The sequence below is a fragment of the Necator americanus genome, chromosome V (assembly GCF_031761385.1).
Source record: "Necator americanus strain Aroian chromosome V, whole genome shotgun sequence".
NCBI lineage: Eukaryota > Metazoa > Nematoda > Chromadorea > Rhabditida > Ancylostomatidae > Necator > Necator americanus.
Genome location: NC_087375.1, coordinates 22,806,167 through 22,829,089, shown reverse-complemented (window position 1 = coordinate 22,829,089; position 22,923 = coordinate 22,806,167). Strand labels below are relative to the sequence as shown.

The 22,923-nt window shown below is 41.9% G+C and overlaps 1 protein-coding gene across 4 annotated transcripts; it reads left to right on the top strand.

Moving 5' to 3' along the window:
- Positions 1 to 3,807: 3,807 nt before the first annotated feature.
- On the top strand, positions 3,808 to 22,917 carry RB195_014903 (uncharacterized protein; the record flags this gene model as incomplete). 4 transcript variants are annotated; one of them, XM_064205361.1, is made up of 23 exons in its annotated part: positions 3,892 to 3,950; positions 5,693 to 5,786; positions 5,847 to 6,023; positions 6,087 to 6,254; positions 9,270 to 9,419; positions 9,479 to 9,585; positions 9,654 to 9,792; positions 9,847 to 9,966; positions 10,017 to 10,133; positions 10,356 to 10,427; positions 10,976 to 11,077; positions 11,153 to 11,284; positions 11,340 to 11,459; positions 12,246 to 12,425; positions 17,696 to 17,811; positions 17,912 to 17,981; positions 18,364 to 18,492; positions 18,554 to 18,716; positions 20,692 to 20,813; positions 22,248 to 22,382; positions 22,449 to 22,582; positions 22,630 to 22,734; positions 22,800 to 22,917. In XM_064205361.1, the coding sequence occupies 23 exons, from the start codon at positions 3,892 to 3,894 to the stop codon at positions 22,915 to 22,917; spliced, it is 2,829 nt and encodes a 942-aa protein (XP_064061240.1). The 4 variants fall into 4 exon arrangements, with proteins under 4 accessions (XP_064061242.1, XP_064061240.1, XP_064061241.1 ...); XM_064205360.1 differs by having other exon boundaries at positions 11,144 to 11,284; XM_064205359.1 differs by lacking the exons at positions 22,630 to 22,734; positions 22,800 to 22,917 and having other exon boundaries at positions 3,808 to 3,950; positions 22,449 to 22,586.
- Positions 22,918 to 22,923: the final 6 nt, after the last annotated feature.

The following is a 22,923-nucleotide window of genomic DNA, read 5'->3' as shown; positions in this document are numbered from 1 at the left end:
ACAAAGTGTCCAGCGCCACCACATTCACTTCAATTCTGAATCGTTCGAGGTTTACGAACGTGTAACTGGCCTATACAATGACTTGCGATAGCTAACCGATGTGTCAGGTCAGTGTTTTTATCCTCCCAGACAAGTATGGTACCAATTTATCGACGAGGAGAGATGAAAGGCTTGGTGAGTACTAAGGCATGTCCGATGTCTACATTATTGAACCTCCAATCAATCGTGTAGACATCGGAACCTTTAATCGAGTACGCTACACACGCCCTCATACAGAAATAGTTCTCGAAAAGATTCTTGTATCATCATGACACATCACTCAAACACAGAAACATATAACGAACGCTGTCATTCCGGAGAATCCTCTCACAATCCACGTGTGCTGTTTCAGGTCTGCGTGAAAATCTGGGTTGTTCGTCCGGATTTGTCGGAATTTCGCAGGATTTCTGTGTCAACTGCAATGCAATGTTTTGGTCCAAAGATTCAAAGTGCTCACTTTTCCGATTAGGAATGAACTGCATACGCAAATGTCTCTTAAACTTCTTTCTTAACTACTCATTGTAAAAACATGAGTCTTTCATTTAAACGCCAAACCCTAAGCCATCTGGATTCAAAAAAATGCCATCAATAGTACTCACGTTCGTCTTTCTTCCTTGTTTTAGAAGTAGATTATTTCGTTCAATGAAAATGATCTTCGCATTCATCATATTCCTCACTTCTATAAAACAGCCGATTGAGTTTTGAACGTCTACTTTGTTGAAAGTTTGAATCAGCTTTTTAAAAACGTCGTAATTGTTTGTATACCGGTATATCACGAATATTTGCTTTATAAGAAAGCGACAGCTCTATCTGTTCTTTATGATAACACCTAATAAAATAAAATCAGCATTCCAGAAGCAGACGCAATCACCTTCGGTCCGACAAAAAATATTCTCGCTCAATAAGAACGAAGTATAGATCACTTGGAAATATCCACGTGTGTTTTTGTATGTTTCATGCAAAAAATTGCAATATTATTATGCAAAAATACTAACGCACTCATAAACTCTGCGACTAACACAAGATAGCATTTTTTGGTTCTGACCCTTTCGAAAATGCGTTTTTGTACATCGTTTGTCTATTACTTTAAAGAAACTCTATGGAGATTTTCCTGAGTTTGAAAAAGAAAAAAGTAAATAAGGCTCTTTACCAACTTACTTTTGAGATAAGTTCTAGTAGAACCAAATAGAATACTTTTTCGACGACTGACTTGGTAATAAGGTTGTATGACGGAAAAAGTAGATGCAGAAATAATTCGCACATTTACTGCTTGTGTGGTTTATAAAAAATACTGGACGGCTAAAACGTTCAAGCAGTTTGAAGAACTTTGGTGTGGCTTCCTTTTCAAACCAGTGCTACAGTCTTAACCTTTGAGATAAAATCACAAGTCTACAAATGTCTGATACCGCATTCAGTTCTTTTCAGCTCTTCAAAATATGGAAAACGAGAAAATGAGAAACGAAACACATACCATTAGTCGCAGGTAGGTACGGATAAACAATGAAGCTAAAAAATGAATAGAAAACAAATATTGAGGCAAGTAGAAAGTTCTTCCTTGAGCGTAAGTTGTTAAGTTGTCCTCGCCATCCGTCATGGTCTTCACTCAGTGACGATATCATAAAATGCAGTAAAAATAAAACACTAGGGCAAAACAAATCGTGCCTTGTTTATCTCACTCTCTCTCAATAATCTCCACAGAGTTCGCTCTCATTAAGGGCAAACCAGAGTCTAGTGAACATGCTCGTATTTTCCACCGAATAACTGGTTCGTGTGAACAAATTTGAGGACACATATTCGCACATTTTCCACGAATCCGTACCGTTTTCGTTTTAAATTGCTGATTTTGCACACGGCATTCATGGCAAAGTGAACATTTTCAAATTGAATTGTACGTTTCCGAAATCTAATCGAACCTTTTCCGAATCAAAATTGATATGCTTGAAATCGAACAGTAACTCATAACAGACCGCCATAAAGGGTTCAAACTCCTTCCTTAGGGATCGAGCGCCTTCTTAACATTTCTTTTTAATGAATACAAACATCCGATTGCTTTCCTTTTCTCACAAGCATCCAGAAAGGCAATTAGAAAGAAAATTCTGTCAAGACAAAACCTAACGCAAGAAAAACGCCGCAAATTTGTACGACTCCCACACTCTAAACGGTGATCAATTTGTGCGAGCGATGTTCTGCAGCACTTCTGATTCGCTCCTCCCGTCCTTGCAGTTCGAAACAAGGAAATGCTCTATGTGTGCGGAATGTAGGTTTGACAGGTCCTCAATGGCTTGCTTCGTGAGGCCCGGCCGTAGTCATTATGTCGTACTGTTTGCGTGATTGAAATCAATGAAATGGGCTTCAGTATTTCACGCAGCTACGCCCTTCGTTCAGTATTAAGCGGTAAAATGTACAGAATAGCCAAGAAGAGGTTGATGCACCATTTGTTTGTCGGCTGTCAACTGGGGAGTAAAACGCGCATTCTTTTTCGCTGGTGCATGCATAGTTTGGCCTATAGCTAAAGGATCTCGCGTGTGTCACAGTGTGTAGCAAGAGCAAGCGTGAGACAATTAGAGAAGAAGGGGTGATAGGAAGTTTTAGATCATATAGCAGCACTTGTGACTCTGCGTAGGGGGCAGACGTTGTGGGCATCCCAGAAACAACACTTTTCGGTTACTAATTTCACCAGTATCAACATCACAGTGTTTCACTCGCATCGTGGATGAAAGAGAAGAAGGATGCGGCACTAGACTTGAAGACACAACACAGCAACTCCCTTTGTGCCCTACTGGTGCGGTGAATACATTCATAAGGTTATTCAGCTGGATCATCTCATTGAGAGCGCTGCAAGAGCAGTCACATGTACTATTCGTTAGAATTTTTGACCTTTCTGCTTTGCACCGGCGCACCGCTATACTCCAATTTCACGCCGTTGGAACCGCTCACTGTTTTTTGCGCTGCTGTACTATTCTGACGCAGTGGAATCCATCCCACTTCTTCCTGGTGCTTGCATTTCAATCTAACGCGGGCGTGACTATAGAAATCATTTCCGTGACGCATAAAGTCAATATTCGCATACAAACTGGCCTCATCAAAGGCAGCGAATCTGACGTAATGAGGGAAATCGCTGGAAACGCTAGAAGTGATGCTGTGGGTGGATTGTGCGCTAAACGTTAGTTCCGCTCATTTCTCCCTAATCGTTGCAAAAGAATGGCGTCAAAGACCCCGTTTTTCAAAACGATTTCAGCTGCAACGCTTCCTTGCGCAAGCGCTGCATTCACCTGCACTGCGGTTGAAAGCCAATGAGTTCTCCTCGACTGCTGATTCAAGTGAAAGCGACGAAGGAAGGTTGCTGAAAGACCAAAATGTATTCAAAACCAAAATGTGTATAGAGGAGCGTTCTAACATTCCTCATAGGAACTGAAGCGGTTCCCGCGCTGTTTTTTTAGGACAATTAGGGAGGGCTGAGCGGAACCACCCTTAACCCGCAAGCTGTGACCCCATCTCTAGCTTTCCCCGCAGATTCCCTCACCACGTTAGATTCGTGGTATGCTGCATTCAGGTCACCTTTGATCACATGTTTTATCCACATGGTTATTCCTGTAGTAACCGAATAAAAACACGAAAAACAACACGTAATGAAAAGGTGGAAATGATACCACAATTGAACAAAAGTTGTTTGAAGTTCATTTGTCCTCCTCTAGCGAAGAAGTTAGCAGGTCGGAATTGTATTAATAGCCGTACAGCCGTAAGTCTTTTCCGAGATCTAATCTATAGATGAACGAGTCCGAGTTCGACGTTTTCGTCTTTCCTGCGCTCGCGCTGATGGTCGGGCTGATCCTTGATGAGGTCAATAAACGCATGAGCTTCCTTGGAATTCCTGACAGCGTTTTGCAGTTCCTGATAGCTTTGTTTACAAGGTGAGTTTACAACTACCTGAATTAGATATTTAAATGGTTGGTGTTACGATTGTGTGTACCTCAACATCGTTCCTAATCGTTCCTCTCCCACGCAGTCATCATCCTCGATTTTTGTAAGTTTCAAGTGACGTTGATGAGGTCTTAATCAATCCATGTTTACAGAACGTCCCAGGTACACGTACAACGAAGTCTAAATTATTTGGAAACGTTCAGTTAGCAGTCTTCATTCTTCGCAGTACGCAATCGTTATGAAATATGTCATCTTTCTGTTCTATCGAGCTCGCGTTCACTGTTACTTTTTGATAACTCAGGAAAGATTTCACAGCAACCTCATCTTGCCCGCTACAGTGTAACTGCCACAGATACCATCCATGATGATTTGGTATAAAATGCTTAGCGAACATGTCAGAGCAGGCAGTTGCTCGAAACTACTAGTTACCTTTCTCATGGATAAAACCGGTTAAAACAGTTTCACACTGCACTGGCCGTAACTCCTCTTGAAGTTAGGGTGTTATGTGTGCTACTGGGAATAGAAGATAGTTTGAATCATGAGTCAAAGGACGAAAGAGTTCAAGTGAAATCTCGTTAAAATTTCCATGCTACAAGAGAAGAGATGCGAATCGCGCCTCCGTTCAATAACGCTAGTAGCGAAACACTACACTTTGAGAAATATACGAAGGCTGACGTCCGAGAACACAGTTTTCGAGTTGTGAGGACAAAGTCTAAGACAGCCTCCTCAGCGGAAGTTGTGTCTTACTTGGTTATGAAACCAGTGTCTTTTTTACCCAGAATCCAAGAGGTACTCCACAAGAGGTTAGATTTCACTTTTCACCGATGGTCATATCCCTCGATGTTTGAAACAACGAGTCGAGAGCAATGGGTTGACACAAAATTCTGCTGGACAGGCAGTGGAAATCTTTCTTCGTACAAGGCTACCCTGCTACGCCGAGCTTTATTACACGTCATCGCCAACCTATATGGATTAGCCTGACCGACACGCGTCTTGATGAATAAAACAGAATTTCCAAGACGGTAGAGAATCTCAACAGTAATTCGATTTAAGAAAGTCAACATCCTTCTCAGTTTGGAAAAATCTGCCAGAGACTCTACCATCGCTCTGCATCGCCACTCCCCTTCATGATCACCAGTGCGCGAAAGAAGCCACAAACCGCCATGGATTGATCACTTTCGAATGTTAACTAAATCAGGGGGAAGTCAAATAATTGGTTTCTGAGAACTCGTTGTTCTGTGTTTTTTCTAACGAGATGGCAGTAATTGTTCGATTGATTTATGGTCGGATATATTACTATATCCATTCCTGAAAAGTTCGGCTCAGTCGACATGGCTTTGAAGAGAATAATAAGAAGATAGAGCGCAGCAGTCGAAGAAGAAGGAAGACTATAGTCAAAGCACTAAGGCTTCCCGTTGTTGCTCAGAGTACCAAGAAAACACTCATAGCCACCTTTCCATAGAAGCCGTCATTCACTGCTGAAAGCTTTTTGGAAGGTCACAGGGAATGGTTTCTAGTGATTTGAATTTCTTCATGTCCTGCTGTGATAACAGATAGGAGAAACGATTATAAAATAGCACAGAGTCTACAAACAAAGGCACGGCGACGTCAGGTCAAAGGAAACTTTGGTTCTAATAAATAGTTTCTCTGCATTTCTACAGTCAAGCTCTAGCAAGCGCAATACTCATACATGTTCATTTTCAACAGGTTCAATTCTCAAAATAATTTGCAGTATAATGATGAACAAGTTCCTCCCAGCGGACATTGCTATAGATCTTACTGAAAGGTATTCATGGACCACTATGGACCCACAAACGCTTATGATGGTCCGTTATTAAGATTAAGTCTCGGCCTAAAGTGGGTGAAGCCTAAATTGAATTATTTAGGTGATGTTGCCGCCATTGTTGTTCGAATCATCGTTCAAGATCAACTCACATATGTTCTTCGCAAAACTTCGTCTTATTGTCTGCCTGACTGTTGTCGCTTACTTCATAACGCTCTTTGTGGCAACCGCTTTTATGCTACCAATGGTAATTCAAACGCAAAAATTCAACATTTCTGCAGTGAGTCACTATCATCCCTGGAAGTGTAGCGCTTTATTTTAGAAAGGTTTTACGTTCTCTAAGGTCTTCTTGTTTGTTGCTATAATTGTGGCGACTGACCCGGTGGCAGTTGTTGCAATTTTGGAACAGTATGGCGCACCTTATCGATTGAGGATTCTTATTGAAGGCGAATCTTTGTTAAATGATGGACTAGCCCTGACTACCTATCGTTTTCTATTTGATATTTTCAAGGTGAATGATATTTTTCCTCTCTGTGTTACGTTTTCTGAGTCTCAAACAATGACTGAGAATGCTTGACAATGATTGTAACAAATTTAACAGGCTTAACAGTGACTGTTACATTACCAAAGTCATGGTTAATTGTTGAGGTCTCTCGCTATTAAGCAAAGCTCTGCCCAACCTTCTCATTCTTCAGCTGTTGTGTGTACAGAATCAATCCTTTCCTCGCTAATCCTTATCCTGCAAAACCTTGAGTCCTGCCTGAACTGCGCCAAGTGTCTCTAGGTCTTTTCTCATCAGCTTAGTCCAGAACTTCCGATTTCAGGTGGTCTTTTCCAGCGAACACCTCACAACTCCTTCAAAGAGGCGATCTGCTGGCCTCTTCAGTATGTGTCCGAAGAAGCGAAGGCAACCTTCTGAGGCCACTTGATGGCGCTACAAGTTATTGATACCATCCTCATGTTATCCGCCGGTGCGCGAAATCAACTTCCGCGTGAAGATCTTCATCGCGACACTCTAGGCCAAAAGTAGCCAAACAACCGTCGAGGCAGCTCCCTCTGCAATCAAGCCTCTCCATCATCGTAAACGGAGCTCCCTAAGACTTCGACTCGAACGTCACCGTAGGGCGATTCGCGGATAGGTGCTTGCAGCTTGACCTCGTTGGTGGTGATCAAGCACAGACATATCGCCAAGGAGTTGAATGCAGAGATGGTCTTAGTGCATCTTTGCTGAATTTCTTTCTCGTAGTTGGCGTTGTTCTTCAGCATGCAGCTCAGATACCAGAACTCATGCACGAGCTGAATAGATTGCACGTCCACCCTGATTCCTGTTCTACGTTTCGAGAAGACCCAATCTGGTTGTACTTATCAGGGCGTAGACGTAGTCAGTTGGCTACAGCTAGCTACGATAGAAATTTTAACAGCATGTTAACAGCTCTTTTCGTATGTTTCGTTGGTGATGTATAACTTCTTGTGGAAGGAGATTATGATGGCGCGTCTACAGGAATCGGTATCTTTTTATCCATCCATATTAAACTGATGACCTTCGCTATAAAAATTGAAAATCTGGCGGCGACAGCGGGATTCGCGCAGAAGTGTTGACATGAGGAAGATTTTTCAGCATTTCTGCACTGATCCCGTCGTCGTCGCCAGATTTTCCATTTTTCATCTTCTGGGTGCACTCCAGAACTTTCGACTCCGTCGGTAGTTCCTCGTTAATCGCATATGTCCATCAACATGCTCGAGTTCAGAAACTGACAGCGCTTTTCGATTCAGCAAGGTTTTGGAGTGATTCTTCCAAATTGGAAGGGCAACATCACCGACAGCCGCTCCAATGGCAGTGTTGAGGACTGGAGGACATTTCATTTTGCCTCTGTACTGTTTTAGTAAAACATAGGCTTTCCGTTGGTTCCTATCCTCCCACACCTTTTCAAACTTCTTCGATCTTGACATCGTTTTCGCAGTCTTTTTGCAGCCGAGGACACTACTTCCTTCTCAGACGCTTATCCTGGCTGAAATTACTAATGCTGCGGGCGGCGCCTACAGAGTTGTACGCGGATTTTGTTTCCGCAGATGCAAAGGCAAACTTCTTCCGCGGTAATAGAACCGGGAGCATTTCTCTTGCAGTGTCCTGGATGCACTTTGTGAAGGAATTCGCATTGCTAAGCTTCTTCCTGGTCCGTCCAACACGAATGGACTCACGGTGGCGAAATTTTGTTCTGCATTCCTTATCTTTCAGACCTGCCTCGTCGATTTCCGGTTGGAACTTCTCGGTTTCTCTTCTGGTTTCTTATCTTAAAGCTGAGAAGAACTGTACCGCGGCCAGAGTTGAAACAGCTCCAGCTCTATCTGACTGAGGAATGTTTCTCGTTAGAACGTAGTCAAGCTGAAGTTTAAGAGTCCTCATTTTCCGCATGCGCTGCTCTTCTGCCATTAGGCGAGTGGTTCCTGCTACGAGAGCTGATGGCGTCGATGATTTCTTTTAAACGTGAAAGCGATGATGAGCCCCGTCTGTTCAGATAAGTCGACAAGACGGTCACCGTTGCCCGACGTGTGCTCCGCTGGACAATACCGTTTCCTAGCACATCGTAATATTGTTCAACTCCCATCTTCGCATTTATTTCATTTCCGACAATGACCTCCTGCTTGCTATGTATTTTAAACACCACATTTCGTTTGTCATAGAAGGCGACCTTATTGTTGTACTCAGTGGTTTGCGTAGATGTATAAGCACTTAGGATCCGGAATTTACTTCCTCTGCGGTCCTGTAATCAAAGAAGGGAGCATCAAGACAACGCTGAGCCAAAAATTCTCTTCTCCCTATGTTGTTGTATTCGTTCCTCACAGCCATCGCCCTCCTATTTTGTTTTCATCGGCATCGCAGTGGTTAATGTAGTCTCCGATATTGATGACAGGCCGGTCTCTAACTTGTGTTTCATGTAGCGCAACAAACGGCACACAGATATCTTCGAAGTCCAGACTAGACGGTTTGTTAGAGTTCACTCTACAGTGCTCGGCAATTCAGCGTGACGAAACGAATGATTGTTGCCAAACATTCCATGCTTCCCCAAACAGTCGACCATTCAGTTTATGGAATTTGGGGATGCGCTGGACGACAGGAGCTTTTAGGAATGTGTGGGAGTCTTGCGGCAGATAACTATACAGGTTGTACAGCTCGTGGGTTCCTTGTGGTTACCTGATTGTGTTTGGCGAAAGTAGGGCTACGACCAGCAGACGGCAATCAAAACTGTATGCGCACCCTGTGTCTCGTAGTATAAGTTTTTCATGGTCAGACTCAGTAACTCTATTGCAATGTAATCGATTACAATCCTTTGTAGTAGACAGCAGCCTCGTTGGTGCAAATTTGTTCTTGAATTGTTGTCCAAGAATAATCTATGGAATCGTTGGAGATTGATTTGTGCCAAAGTTTTGGAGCGATACAAGTCGAAATACTTTGGGAGAGAAAGAACAATGTTTTCCACTTGCTGTATGTGGAACAACCGAAAAATTGCAAAGTGTGCTTTTGCAGGTGGAGATAGGAGTGCTGAAGAAAATCGACCTACCGCAACAGTTTTTTTCGTTATTTATGAACGTAGTCGCGTCACCACTCTTTGGCGTGATTGGTGCAAAGATTGTAGCATGGATCATCTCCAAGCTACGAGAAAATAAGAAGAGACAGGTTCTTTATAACTCCCTCGAAAATCCGAAATGTTGCAGCGGAGTAGCATCAGAACTTAGGCTTTCATTTTGGTGTCTGTATACGGTGTGTTCAATCTGTGCGAAAAATGCTCAGGTTCTCCTGCACTCGGTCTAGTCGTGTTCGGAATTATGCTAAGCTCATATAGGTACTATGAGATATTTTAACGGACAAAACACGTCTCAATAATCATGCAAGTGTTTTCTTTCACTTTAGGGAAATGTTTGCTCCAGAAACATCACAGATGGCTTTGGAGCTGTGGGCTGCTATGGGGTATTGGGCCAACAATGTCATTTTCATTTTTGCTGGGTTTTGTGTTGGAAACGAGATGTTTACACACAACGCCGGCAGACAGGTATCCCTCGGGCTCTTTAGAATCATTTGGAAGCGAAACTGCTCGATCTTACAGCTTCGAGACACTGATTACCTGGAGATCGAAATTGAAGACCTTATAACGCTGATAGAAGGAATGCTATTGGCGCCCATACCTCTCGTTGCTAGGATAGCATCGATTTTTTTGTTCTACAAGGTTCAAGAACTGACACATGGGTAAAATTGCAAATTTGGAGTTCGTTGCAGTACCATGGTTTGCTATCTTCGCGGTCGCTACCTCCAAGAAGGGATTTCATAATTCTTGCCTACGCAGGCCTTCGTGGAGCACTGGGTCTCATTCTGGCTATGGAACTGCGTCATAGGGTTAGTTGAGAATACTCGATCATCAGTAAACATACTTTAACATTCATTATTTGCATCTTGTGCGTATACCTGGAACTTGAGTAGAACTAACTAATTAATAACTTGAGTAAGAAACGATACAACTTGTCCTTTTATTTCTGCAATGGAGTTTCTTAGAAATCTTTCCTAGAGACTTGTACAAGAGCAACTTCTGCATCTGAAGTAGCCTCAATTCATTTCTAGATTGGTGGAACGTTAACAAAGAAAATCTTGCTGCTTACATGTTCTACTACTTTCATATGTCTTGTCTTCCAGGTAAATATATAGTTTTAAACTAGTTATAATTCCGGACCTTTAGTTCTTACACGTTTGGATGCTTCCCGAACAATGTGACAGAAATGTGGCATGTTGCTTGGAGAACCCTCTCTTGTGCAAACTCTCTCTTCCGAAGTGGTCTCATCAAAGTTCATTTCTAGATTGGTGGAACGTTAACAAAGAAAATCTCGCTTTTTACATTTTCTAAGGCTACTTTAATAGATTTTCGAGAAGAAAGCCTGTTCACAGCTATGCCTCGCGACGCATTCGCTATTGGCTGTAAACAAGACAAGCTCTTTTAAATTCCGCACAAGCTTTCCTAGTTTCGAATGATATGCATTATAAGAGTGAAGATTGTGGACCCTTCTAAAGCAAGCTACTCACCGTTTCCCAGTTAATTTTTTACTTTTATCCCGAAGTACAAAGAGGCACATCATTCTGTACGGCTAGATCGGTTTTCTGAGGTTGTGTAGCCTAAAAGGAAAATTGCAAAGCAAAAATACTTTATACTACTTACTACTACTTAATTTAGTAGCTATTCTTCTTAGGGTATGACATTTTCGAATTTGGCTACAAAAGAAGGCACTACTAAACGGTCCAAATATGTGAAGGATACGTGCGTTCGTTTGTGTCGGTTCCTGAATGTTAAGGTTATACTAGAAGCTTTTTGTATATAGTGCTTGTTCCTACGAACAATGCTTATGACATCCATTCAGATAATTCAGATCAGGGAAGCTCTACATGTAATGCAGCACAACCGTAAACTGTACCTCATTGGGGCAAATTGGCATGTAGTGGAAACGCAAGTTAGAGGATGCCTTGACAAACATGCAGCGGAAATGGAAGACGAAATGATGGTAGCTTCTTGCGTTAATAACCAGATGTCATTGAAGTTTAGATACGCTTTATAAGATTCAACAACAAGACGACTTGGTTCAAAGTGACCGTTCCGATGAAGAAAACTGCAAACAGGAATTGAATAAGGATGTAATTGACGCCAGAGTCGGCTTTTACGGCATCTTGCTAGCTCGGGTTAGTACCACGTTTTAACATTTCCAAAAAAAAGATCGTTCACGGTCTTTAAGCATTGTTAATGATAAAACCTAAATGGCTATAGAATTAATCTTAATATTACACAATGACTCGCTATTATATCTACCAGCAACGACTGGTTTTTGCACTTTTCCCCATTCTCGCTCTGAATCTGCTTCGAGTTTGCGAAATCCGGAACTCCAGATGTGCGCATGAGGATGATATTGGTGAACACTTTGTATAAGTTCAACAAGCACCGGACGATAGTTTTAAAAGTCCGTCCTCTTTCACCTTTCTTATGGATAAAAACGGTTCGCTTGCACTGATCTGGGACCCTTTCTTTCTGAATAGGTCATGTGCATCGCCTAAATTACATGAAGTGGATCACCACTAGAAAGAAAGTCTGCTGATGTAAAATCAAGTCCGAGGGCTCTGGTAGATTTCATGATTTCTTGATCGCAACACGCAATTCCGTAAGAGGATCGGTGGTTGGACGTCAACAGTGAAAATGATCGAGGTTGACGCAGGAGTTGACGAACTCAAAAGGTCTGAGTAGAACCTATCCGTAATGATTTCCATCTCACGAAGAAAAACCACGAATTCTTATCAAATAGAACCAACAAACCTAAAGAACGAAAGTGTTGAGAAATTTAAGCATTTTCAAAGGAAAAAACTGAAAGATGCTATCACATCTATTCAAGAACTTGTGTCTCCACAAATTTGCGACAAAGCAACAACTACTAGAGCTACTTAAAGAGAGAAACACTCATCACAGTTTTTATACAGGTGCACGACGCTTGGGCTCGTGGTGCTCTATCTGGAAGTACAGCACACGTCATTATTACCATTCTGGAACACGGTATCGATGAAGGCAGAATAACCGCAGATGATATCGAACACCATTTGGGAATCATCGAACTTAATTGCTTTGACAGAATGATGTGCAAATTATCAGAGTTTCTATTTGTAAGTTTGCATCCAAGTATTTTTACGCAAGAGGTGCTGAATAACTGACTGGAAATAACTGTGATAGTGACACCTTGGCTTTTACTTCCGTTTCTTTCCGTTCTCCTTCCATTTGTAGAAAAAATAAGCGCTGTGTGGGTAAACGTTTAGCATTCTGCAAGCTCACAAGCACTTCGTTCTTCAACCCTATCATGCACTTCCCAACAAAATTGGCTAATTGCAGAATCAAAAGCATTCATCGATTGATTATGTGCGTGTTTGTATTACAACTATGTTTCTCATCTTCCCGTCTCCATGTCCGCGAAAACGTATATGGCACAGTGCGTACCAGAAAGATAGATTCACCCTCGCAGAACTCGGCAGCGCGTGATTTTGTTCGCTGATAGATGCTAGGTCGTTTGCCGTCTAATTCAGAGTTTTAGAAAAGATAGGATTACAACTTTTGATTTCCACTTTCCTGCGAGAAAAAACGGAGTGAAACCTATTACCTGATGTCTGTGAAAAAAACGAACTCAATGCCTTTGAACGAGCCAAACTGAACGGCAAAACGGTTCAGAAAACTTGAATTGAAATCAAGGTGTTGTCATCAATTTTGAACACGAAAGCAGTGATAAAGTGTGTAAAGTTTCTGGCGTTAATCAATCCGCTTAGGATGCGCCCCCACGTTCACTTCAATTCAGAATCGTTTGAGGTTTACGAACGTGTATCTGGCCTATACAATGACTTGCGGTGGCTTGCCGATGTGTCAAGTCAGTGTTTTTATCCTCCCAGACAAGTCTGGTACCAAGTTAACGACCCCGGAGGGATTAAAGGTTTGGTGAGCACTAGGGAAGATTCGAACCTCCGATCGATCGTGCAGGAAGCGGAACCGCTAACCGCTACACTACATCCGCCCCGAAAACATTGAATAGTGAATAAAGTTTAAAGTTTAAAGTTTCTGTAGTTAATCAATCCGCTTGGGATGCACCCCCACGTTCACTTCAATTCAGAATCGTTTGAGGTTTACAAACGTGTATCTGGCCTATACAATGACTTGCGGTGGCTAGCCGATGTGTCAAGTCAGTGTTTTTATCCTCCCAGACAAGTCTGGTACCAATTTATCGACCCCGAAGGGATGAAAGGCTTGGTGAGCACTAGGGCGGATTCGAACCTCCGATCGATTGTGCAGGAAGCGGAACCTCTAACCGCTACACTACACCCGCCCCTGAATAGTGAATAGTGAGAAATTTTTCCGGTCCCTCCAAAGAAAATTGAAGTATGGGCTAGGTGTGTTGTCTTGCATTAAAGTTAAGCAAGCATGTTGGGAATTTGAAAGAATAGTGACAAAATGTCACTTAAAGGCATCACTCCACGAATCTGAGGTGGTACGGATTTCAGGTGGAGTATTCGTATACGGGATGGTAGACTATGGAGAGGGGGTGATTCCTTCCATTTCTTCCCAATTGTCGTAAAAAAATGGTCCGAAAGATGCGGCGCGTGCACAACGTTGGCGCGCTCAAATCGAACTCGTACAAAATAGCGCACCGGAGCGCTCGAAGCCGTATCTTCCGAGCCGTTTCTTTACGGCGTCCATTTCTTCCTAATAATGGGATAAAATAACTATTGTTGTCTTCCTTCCTCCGATTTCCTCAGATCGTTACAAATCCACATCACCTTTATGTTCACACTCATTCGTTTCCAAAGTCAAGCGTGCGCTGGAATCTCTCTAACAATGAAGTCGTAAGAGGGGAATGGGACGAAGAAGGGGTCGTAAGGGGTCCCACTCGACGTTTGTCTTTGAAATAAAATCGAGTAGCATTGGAATAAATGAATTAGGAAGATTCGGACCTTGTCCAGCGAGAATATTTCAGGAAAGGTGAAATCATCACAATTTCACACATCTCACAAACTGATAAAAAGATTTTCTTTCTCATACTTCTGGGAACCATTGAGCAAATCTTGATGATGAGTTAGATTGCTCCAGCTTCTCAAAATTATATCTGATGACGTCGGGTTCGCTTTGCTGGCTCAAACCGAGCAATATCATATTCAGTACAGTTAACTGTTAATGTCAAAAGAAACCACTGAATACTTGAACAAAATTGATCTGTTATAAATAACGTGATGAAAGTGGCTAAGGTGATAAAGTGGAGAAACAAAACTGATCACGTAACTACTCAAAACGTTTTGTACTTTTAGAAATTTCGCCTACCATCGAAAGTATCATTTCCGAGTACTGTAGGTTTGTGCGCAATCATCATCATCATCCCATATAGTAACGGCTATAACGGAGACAGGTTCAATGGTTTTGTTTTCTATGCTCGCGGCGCAGAACGATAAAATGGGATGAAGCGGATCCCCCCGAGTCGACTTGATGCGTCAGCATCACAAAGTTATAAAATGGTGTGCAACGGGCATCGTATTGGTGCGCCGACGTCGGAAAGCGGTAAAAAAGGTGATACGGGTCCAGCGGGTGGTATATATGTATATATGTATGTTTTTTTTTATCAGCTGCAGTTTTATCGAAGCGGTACCAATCCATAACAAAAGTGAGAGCTGCTTTGTGGTGTAAAAGAGTGAAGTGCATATACTTCTCATCTAACAATGATAAATTTTTTTATTATCACTCTCACTTTCTTCGCTAAAAAATAAGATCTTGAACTCCAAAAATCAGGTGTCTGATTGTGCGAGGTAGGCTTCACGAGTTGCTGAATAAATATGGACGCAGGAAATTTCATGCAGGTCAATACTGTGGGGATATGAGGACAGATCATGTCTATACTTCCGGGAAGCTTCGTGTATCTAATTTCCCTAGTTTTTTGAAACCTAGTTGTGGAAATGGTACTGCAAAAAATTTCTCCTATTTCTGGATTTTTCTCAACTAGCATTGGCTTTCAATCGATTTTCCAATCGCACTGCTACAATGTAGTCGGGATGAGAAGAAATTGAAAAGTCTGTTAAAATTCCTTATTCTTCCTCATCAAACTTTCATAACAACTTGAATCCCTTTAATAACTTTAGTTCAAATGTTATGCAATATAATATTCCTCCATAAAATACACACTTAACTACTTTGCTCGGTTTCTTCTGCTCCAAGATATAAACTAGGTTTCTTCTGCTTCACGTTACAAATATTTAGTTGAAACTACTAAAATCTGCACAAGTTCCGAACTCATTTCCAATCAGAGGCAGTGGTCATCGCTAAGATCTTCAGTAAATCGCCCGTAAGTGCTATAAAGTTATTTTTACTCGCCTGTATTTTGAGTATTGCTCCTTATGTCATTTTATTTCTATTTTTATTTATTTATTGATTTGTTAATTTTTTTTAAATTTTTGATTGCTACAAGAGGGAATGCACTAAGAGGAATACAAGAAGCTGGGTTGGGAGAAGGAGAAGGGTTGTTTCTGAGGGGAATATAACTTACCTTGCTCATTGTCTAAAATTGTCAGCTACCAGTCTGAACGTCCGGCCAAAGGTGGACTTCAGACTTTCTGTATCGTTCGCTTGGCTCCCCTTCACTAATCAACGAAAATCAGTATTAGTGCCCTTTTTTGTGAAATTGGATTTGTGTACCTCTAACAATCTTTCTTCATTCTTTTAAATTATAAATAAAGGCGAAAGATTTCACACTTTTGCTTCTAAACGCGTCACTTCCACATTTGAATATCATTCAAACGCCAGCTTTAAATACTCCTTCGATACCAACATAATACAGACACAATTTGAAAATATTACTCGAAGTATGGGTTTGCTTCCTATTTTCCCCAACAGTTTTCCAAAACGATGTTTCAACATAAAATGACGTGAACAACATCATCGTACTGATAACGATAACGTTCCACGTCACATTATGTAAACTATTGGGCACTATTTAAGCAGTTGGTTTCGTTCATGTTTCCACTTTCTGAAGAAGGCAGGTTACCATGTTGAGGCAAAGGTGCAAGAAAATAGACCCGTGGAGGAGCAAAAGAGATGAGATGAAAAGCGTGCTGTGGTTAGGGCTATTAAACGGTTGCAACGTCTCATTTACCTTTTGCGACACGCAGAAGTTGTTGCGCACCAATCTGACGCCCTGGACCCGTTGCACCCCATTCTACAGAGATCTGGCGTCGGCGCACCAACTCCACGCCGTGAACCCGTCGCATTTCGTTTGTCTCTCTCACACACACACACACACCACACACACCACACACACCACACACACCACACACACCACACACACCACACACACACCACACACACCACACACACCACACACACACACACACACATACGCACGCACGCACGCACGCACGCACGCGCACACACACACATACACACACACACATACACACACACACTCACTCACTCACTCACTCACTCACTTTGAATTTTGATTCAACCTATACACCTATCTCCACCTTCACTCTCGACGTTGCTCGATCCAATTCGTTTAAGAGCTTCGATTTGGCCTCATTCGTAAACACTAAGACCTTGTTCCTACTTCATTCAATTGAGTAATAAATAATAATAACATCGCAAAGACGTCAGTAATAAAAAAAAAGTTAAAAAAGAGAGTGAAATGTGAAAGGACGAAATTATCTATCATCGAGCAAGATACGAAATTTGAAGCGGAGATGCATTTTATTACGCACGAAAAGGATCACTTGTGTTTTAAAAATGTTTAGCATCTTTTGTTGACATCAAAGCCAGCTTCAGACAAAAGTTGCAACTGTAGGTTTTATAAGACGTTAATCAATCAATCAATCAATCAATTAGCGAAAGAATTAAGACCGAATGAATGGAATTAGTCAAAAATATAACTTTATCTAACAAAAGGATTTGAGAGAAATAGTGTGTGGACACGGTAAGTGGCAAGCAATAAAGTAAACGCTTAGTATCAGCTGGGATATTGGACATTGAAACATCGCAAAGACGTCTTTTAAAGGCAGCGTATCACGGAACGGACAATGTTGAAGTCTCCATGGGTAAACGTATAAAGAGCTCGGAGTGTAGATGACGAGAGAATGAGTGTTGCTCCGCTCAATTTCCCCCAATCGTCCTGAAAAACGGCGTGGGAATAGGCGCTTTTTCTTTAAATTACGCTAGGACGTGCTCATGCACATGCTTTGGTATTATCTTCGGCAGCTTATTCATTGGTTTTACTTGGATAGTCTGGTAAGGAGAGCTTAGTGATTTCCTACCGCTCACTCGTAGATACGGCACGTGCATAAGGGTGATGCATACGGGCTTCTAACGGATACTTTTTTAGAATGAGGGGTTGAGAAACACTCATAAACCACTTTTTAAGAACTGGATTTGTCATGATACGTGGCTGAACAAATTCGCTGAGATTGGAGATCATCCCTTGTTGTCAATAGAGAAATCGAACGTTGTTACATACGTCACCAGAAGAACTTTTGAAAGGTTAGCACGTTCCATAGTCTAATACTTCATAATAGATCAACATCGTTTCCTCACTACACGCGTGTTACTTTATATTATTTTCTAACACTCGTTCAAACAGATGGTGGATTTTCCACACAGGACTTATGTGCATCTATACTATTCTTCTTGCCTACGTGAACTACGACGAAGTAAGTTGAAAAGATTGATAGTTGAGAAGAGCAAGATTTTTGCTTACTTAAACGAACAAGTAGTTAATGTTATTGGCCACTACTGACTCGGGCTTTCCGAATTTCTTAAAACCGGCTTCACCTGGGTTTTGGTGCAAGTGCACCAATCTTATTCCGAAGAAACCCGTCGCTCCCTATCTTTCTGATTTTTTGGCACCGGTACAGCAACTCACGCAGAGTATTCTGCTCCACGACAATGAACAAGGCGGAAGTTGTGCACGATTTTTGCATCAAGTATTTTCGTGACCACACACAGACACCTAGGCTAAGCTCACAATAGCATGATATAAATATTTACAAATGTATTGGATCAAGTTTAGATCACGATTACGCAGTATTTCAGGTTAGCGATGTCACAAGAGCCGTAATATACATGCTTTGCTCTGTCACATGGATTATGAATGTGTTACAAACTATTTATGTTTTCCACAAAGATGACGTTAGATGGCGTCAAAAATACGACGAATTTAAGGTTTTTCTTGCAACAATTCGCTCTGTGATTGAATGAACAGTAGTGAGGTTTGACCTTTCAGTTAAGCGGAGGTAAACGACCTCACAGAACCTTTATTGATCGTCTCACATCGAAGGAGTTTGTGCCTAATATCTTTCTATGCGTCTTGAATACTACGTCATTTATCTTAAGCATTATAATACTGCATGAAGGATATTGTATTACAGGAAAGGACTTTCACAGTGGTGATTTTTTTCTATACATCGTGAATATTATAAACGACAGAAATCCTTTTTCAAGGAAAACAATAAGCTATTGTCTTAACTTTGAGTAGTACTCATAAATTGAACTGAAATCTCTTCATTACTCTCATTGTTAAGGTGGTAACGTTTTAAATTGTGACCTTCGCAACACCTTCGCATCTAAGTTCTTATGTCACGTCAAACTGATTTCTGAGTTGCTAAATCATGCTGCGAAACACATTTTTTTCTCTTTGGTAGTCTGAGATCCACTGTAACACCCTTTCGAATCATCCCCACCCGATGGTCGTTTCTCATTCCGCAGTTATCATGCTCCCTCTCTGCACTGTTTTTGCAACTTTTTTCTGGCTGTGTATCCGTGAAACCTCTTAAACTGCACAGGTTTCTGGCAGCAGATAGATTTGAACTGTATTCGGATAAGAACCTAAAGTTCATTCCTGAAGCTTTCGGTGTCTGATACGGTATACCAATTATGTGTGCGCTGAGAAGCTTCGGAACGCGTTATATATAGCCGGGTCAAAACGACGTGAATCGCGAGTGTAGTTGCGGTGCACTTGCGTACGCGCTCGAAACGGCGCAGTGGAGGCAGCATTAGGAAGCGAGGTGGGACCGTCGCAAACTGTAGCAATGGGTGGTGCCAACAAAGATTTCACCACGCACCTATCCGCTACGCTCCGCTGAAGCGCACCGAGAGAATCTGGGTACGCAATTTCGTACGTGCTTCACGTCTTTTTGAACCTACTGTAGCTCGAAGCTCTACGACAAACAAATTGTAGTCTACCTCACTACTTTACGTTCTCCTCGATGTGCCATTACATTGCAGCGGCAAATCTTCAAACACTTTTTTCCCGTCAAAATGTTGCTTTTCTTCTTATCTCGAAGGCGTACTTTTGTCTAGTGTAGACGGTGGTTTAAATTACTGAATCAATCACGATAATACTGTAGACACTTTAATAGATACAATGGTCTTCTGTTCATTAATGTTCAGAAGGAAAACTTCCCAGGAAAATCAGTGTAACAACAAGAAAAAAAGATCCATTTCAGGTCTCCTAAACCAAATCACGTGTTCTTTTTTTCTGACTCTCTAACTTCACGTTCGCACCCGCGAACGATCATGTAGGTACACAAAACAAAATGTCAGGTTTAAAGGCATCACCCACGAATCTGAGGTGGTACGGATTTCAGGTGGAGTATTCGTATACATGATCGTAGATTAAGGAGAGGGGGGTGATTCCGTCTATTTCCTCCTAATTGCCGTAAAGAAACGACCCCGAAGATACGGCTTCGGGCGTTCCGGCGCGCTATTTTCTACAAGGGGTTCAACTGGAGCGCGCCAGCCTTGTGCTCCGCATCTTCCGGGCCGTTTTTTACGGCAGTTAGGATCCCCCTCTCCATAATCTACCATCCTGTACACGAATACTCCACCTGAAATCCGTACCACCTCGGACTCGTGGGGTGACGCCTTTAATCAAATCTCACAAGATATGGCATTGTCTGTCATATGCATAGGAGGAATCAGTGTGCAGACTGCTACATAGATTTGGATCTGTGGTTTTTCGCGGGCAAAGCTCTTTTGGTGTGGGCTGCATAGCTTTAACGAGGAGTATTCACTAACCTACACAGATCACTGATTCCCTTCGTGACGTGTAAGCCACAAATCTTCACAATTATTGCTCCCAAGAGGGAACTCAGCATTCCAATAAAGTCGTTTGAGTTGTACTCTTTCTCACTCAGACTCTTCCTGAGAACGAACTGAACTGTGCATCGCAGATTTGCATCCTGAGTAACCTTAATGCTACTACGATTTGGTTAAGCATTGTGGAGAGTTCTGATTGTCTAGTTCTAATTATGCCGCAAACACCTCACTATCAGAGAAATCCAACTTAGTTTGCATGACTAGTTTGATTTTTGATTTGAGGAGCATTTACTTTGATACTTTATTATTCAAGCTTAATTCCAGTTCAATGTCAATGCCTTCGGCATTCCGCATTTGTGATGATGTTACTGGCAACCTTGTATAAGTTAACAAGAATGACACCACTCTTTGTTGTGGTTCTTAGGGAGCACTGTATAGAGATGATGGTATGCTTTTTCCACTTCACTAGGATTGCTCCTTACGTTTTCAATTTTATAACTTCTGTATTGCTTTGTTTGTGCGTACCTTTCTAAAACCAGTCTAAAGCCTAAGTCTAAATCTAATCTGATATTCGTGTAGTACATCTGGGGCGTTTGTTCTCTAACTTCTCGCCAAATCTTATCGCGGATAAAGGGTTTTTACACACACTAAATTATCTTGCCTGGAGATTGCAGAGAATAAGAGAAGGGACAAGTACTAGGGGTGCATTATATGCATTTTTTTCACGGTGTTAGAAAGCGCAAACGAAACAATTCAGAACTCTAACATTCAAAAAGTAGTGGTGTAGCACAATCGAAAAGAGGTTCGCTGCAGCCACACGATCGATCAGAGTTTCGACTCCTCCCCAGTGCTAACCAACCCTTTCATCTCTATGGCGTCGATAAATTGGTGCCAGGCTTGTCTGGGAGGACAAAAACACTGGCTTGTTACATTGCTAGTCATACAACATACATGCAGTCTCCCGCTAGTCATTGTACAAATTAGTTACGCGTTCGTAAACCTCAAACGATTCTGAATTTAAAGGCACCCCACGAAGGTGGTACGGATTTCAAGTGGAGTATTCGTGTACGGGATAGTAGATTATGAAGAGGGGGATCCTAACTGCCGTAAAAAACGGCCCGGAAGATGCGGCGCACAAGGCTGGCGCGCTCCAGTTGAACCTCTTGTAGAAAATAGCGCGCCGGAACGCCCGAAGTCGTATCTTCCGTGCCGTTTTTTACGGCGATTAGGAAGAAATGGACGGAATCACCCTCCTCCCCATAATCTACGAACCCGTATACGAATACTCCACCGCAAATCCGTACCACCTCAGATTCATGGAGTGATGCCTTTAAGTGAATGCAGTGACACATCCCGAGCAGATTGATTAACGCCAAACACTTTAACCACTTTTTTAGACTATGTATTTCTTCTTCGGGGTGAGACTTGATGATTGTATGGAGAACATTGTTCAAAATGGTTTGTGCATTCGCACAAACCATTTTGAACAATGTAGCGCGGTGTAAAATCACTCTTCATTGTTATTTGAATTGAAAAATGGCTGAGGAAAATTTTCTATTAATATGTAAAACGACAAAAATTCTGCAGCTACAGTGAGTAGTAAGTTGATCGGAGGGCCGCTAATCGATTGGGCGAGCCTGTAGCTGCAACAGTGCAGCGACTTCCACTAGGCAGTTAACTTTTTTGTTGTGCTGCACCAGAGAAGATCAATGGCAAAATCTACGGCACGGAGCAAGCAGGTAGGCCAGTGACCACTGATTGCTCTACATCAGGAGAAAAGCGCACATTCCTGTTCAGGATGTTAATCCCCCCACAAATTACACCAGTACGTGAAGGAACCTTTCAAACGCTTACAGAGTCTCGACAATCAACGATTTCAGTTACTACGAGCAAGGATTCGACTAGCTATATTCCACTATCTCAACTATCTGATGACGGAAACGAAGATATCGCCCGATTTATTTAGCGAAGCTGCTTACAAAACTGCCCGCAAAGAAGTAACGGTGTTTAATCAGGTTTGTAGTGGTTTTTTTTTATTGCCAAAGGCTTTCGTTAAACACCCTCTTTTTGCCAAAGTTCAGGTGATCGAAGGCTTGATGCGATTAGAGCTAAAGGAAAACCCTTCCAAAATTGATGTGGTGCCGGTTATGAAGACGAGACAGGCGATCAGAATGATGAGCTATGAAATGCAAGAAATTTTAAATGTTCTGAAAACGTGAGTACCACTGGATTTAGAATACGTAAGTCATGTTTCTACTCCAGGGAAGGATTTATGCCGGCTGATTCGGAGGAGAAATGGGGAGAAGTGGTGACCGAACTACGTGTCAGTGCTGACGGTATTTTATGGACACCAAAATTGGCGTTCTTGTATGCTGCGTACATTCAACATTGTTCAAGCAGAAAAGACATAAAACTATGTAAACTATTTTGAGAGATTGGCTAGAATGCATTAAATGGATAGGATCGCTTCGCGAAAGCAGCAGACAGAAAGTTGTCGAAATCTTAAACAATGCTCTGTGCTCATCACCGGTGAGTACAAGAACATTATGAAAATCA